Raw genomic sequence first — 2,666 nt, 5'->3', positions numbered from 1 at the left:
AGCGAGGGGGGCACAAGCATCAGTGCAGGGTCTATGTCAGTGCCAGGGGCTAGGGCCAGCAGGGGCCCAGGGTGGGGCAGCAGGAGTGCAGGCCTGGGCTGGCATGTGGGACTGGAGTGGAAGCGGGCTCTTGAGGAGAGGCGGTGGTGGAGGTCAGAAGTAGCAACAAGAAACAGCGGTAACCAATTATCTATATTTACATTCATTCCTATGGGCAAATGGGTTTTGCTTACTGTGGTTCCACTTAACCGTTTTTCTGGAACCAATTAAGAGCACTAAGCAGGGGTTGCCTGTGGGTTGCCTGTATTGGTAAAATGCCCCATATGTAGAGAGACAGGTACCATTTTTACTCCATTCCAAGAAGAGATTTTTTATCCATTTAACATGGGGAGGGGGGTTGTCTTGGAATTTTGTACAAGGGTGGTAGGGGGCAGCCAGCTACTGTGGCTCAGGCTTCAGTCCCTACCTGGGGTCTGGCCACAGTCATAGCTGCTGTTTTTCTCCCACCCTGACTCCTCTGAAGCCTGCTATCTCCCCACTACAATCTCTTTCCCCTGTCCCCCCCCCACACACACAGCCTCTGATCCCCTGTCTGGCCCTCTCTTCCCCCCCTTACCTTTGCTCCACTATGGCAGGCTCTGTGCACACTGTAGCCTGGGGTACTGAGCACAGCTCCAGCCTGGCCCTGTAGCAGTGGTGCACATCCTGTACCACATAGGCAACTCGTGCCTCACCCCCTCAGCAACAAGTCCGTGACCAGGGGGGTCCCCCTGTGACAAATCTTGCTGACTGGGAAGTGACTGCAGCACTCCCAGAGCTGGCCGTGGCACTTCATCCAGCACTCCAACTCCCCAGCTGGCACTCACAGGGAGCATGGCCTGTCAGGGGGTGTACCAGTGCTCTCAGGGGGTGCATGTGCACCCCTGTGCACCCCCTATGTGTGGCCACTGCTGCACTACTGCTAGGGAGGTTGGGCTGAGGCCATTTTTAATGCCCCAGGCTAGAACAGTGACACAGCCTGCCTTTATGGAACAAATGTAAGAAGGGGTGGAGTGGAAAAAGGAGGGAGCAGAGGTTGAAGGAAAAATGGAGGATCCCAGAAGCTATCGGGGGGGAAGGCAGGGGGCAGTGGAGGTGAGAGGCAGGCATAAGCTGGGGCCAAGCTGCTTGACCTCCCTATACCACATGCATTCCCACTGCCTGTCCCCCTTCAGCAGTGGTGGGGAATTAATTAATGACCCTCAAATAACTGAATTCTATACATAGAAAATAATAATAAAATTCAGGGCCATATTAGATTCAAGCAGACAAGTTAGTTTGTTTAAAGTTAGTAGAGAGCCAGCACAACACTCTGTTTTGTGGGTTATATTGCAACTTGAGTGATGTATAAAGCCCATGCTGGTCTCCTGCACACAATCAATTTTACAACATTTGTGCTGTCGGTAGTGCTATTCAGGGAGTGGAACAAACCAAAGAGTCTCTTCTATAACATATTGATGCACCTGCTCTGAGCAGCTGTACTAGGAACTGTGGTAAAGATTAACAATATAGTTTTTCATCTGCAACAGGAGGGCTAGGTGGGGATGCAGTGCAACTATATACTTCCCAGAATTATTCTGTGAATTGGTTGAACTATTGCAGAGTCAGTGCATGGTAGTAATGTTGCTCTGTAGAAGTTGCTCAGTAGTTCTGTAAAAATAGTGGCCTTGTTTGCCAGTGTTCTCAGACTCTGCACTACTCTGAGATTAAATATTTCCTGACTCATGGTAAAGTAGCCATGTCCTTAATTATCTTGTTTTTTCTGTTCTAGTACTCTGCCCTACCTAATCTACCTGTGGAACTGCAACTCTACAAGAAACAAGGCCAGAATCATTCCATCACAGGGACTGCATGATTCAATGTAAACTCTAACACATGTATTTTAAAATGTATAGCATTAACCACAATTAAACATGAGCAAAAAAAGTTCATTTGCTGTCAGCTTCTAGTCTGAGTACTCATTAAATGCATGAGTGAAGACAGGTACTGCTAATTTTTCTCTTTGCTTCTTACCATAGTGAAGAGACAGTACTTCACCATGCACTATGTATTCTCTTGGTTCAGCTTCCTGAAACACTTCATACTATGACACTAATTTTGAAATATTGAAAATAAACTTGCATTTAATTAAAAGTTGTCATAGTTCTTGGAAGAGCAGTTGTCTATTCTATCTCTGAATTCAGATCTTGATATCTGGATTGTGTAGCCCTTGAAACAGACAAATGAATCTAAACTTTGGCAAAGAAAATTCTGAATATTCCTTGGCTGAAAGCAGTTCTTGTGAGCAAGGAAGTTGTTTTACAATATGCTAACCACACAATGGTAATTCTCAGGAGAACTGGCAATTGCATATATACTAATATATAGAACTAGAAAAAATAGTATCTAAAGAATGTTCTAGGACAACTCACTACCCTTGAATGCCTATCCATCTAGACTTATGTCAGGTACACCATTGGTAAAGCCTTTAACTTGTTATTGATTCTCTGCAGTGAATTTGTATTAACTAACTCATCTGGCTTGAAGTCCATATATTACTCAGAATAATTATGTAGCAGGAATAGCAATCTTCAGAGGATCCTTATAATTGAACCTAACACTATTTGATAAATACAAAAATCCTCATA

The 2,666-nt window shown here is 45.2% G+C and overlaps 1 protein-coding gene across 7 annotated transcripts in view; it reads left to right on the top strand.

The window, feature by feature from the left end:
- Positions 1–2,179, top strand: part of FEZ1 (fasciculation and elongation protein zeta 1) — a 226,388-nt gene extending 224,209 nt beyond the window's left edge. For all 7 annotated transcript variants that reach the window (XM_025193905.1, XM_025193906.1, XM_014526699.2 and 4 more), the window contains one exon: positions 1,811–2,179. In XM_025193905.1, coding sequence (XP_025049690.1) covers positions 1,811–1,827 — 17 coding nt within the window. In that variant the 3' untranslated portion in view covers positions 1,828–2,179. The remainder of the gene's footprint in view (positions 1–1,810) is intronic.
- The last annotated feature ends 487 nt before the right edge of the window (positions 2,180–2,666 follow it).

This window comes from Alligator sinensis, unplaced genomic scaffold, assembly GCF_000455745.1.
Source record: "Alligator sinensis unplaced genomic scaffold, ASM45574v1 scaffold817_1, whole genome shotgun sequence".
Taxonomy (NCBI): domain Eukaryota; kingdom Metazoa; phylum Chordata; order Crocodylia; family Alligatoridae; genus Alligator; species Alligator sinensis.
The sequence above is the reverse complement of the archived record's forward strand: the minus strand, read 5'-3'. Positions and strand labels throughout refer to the sequence as shown.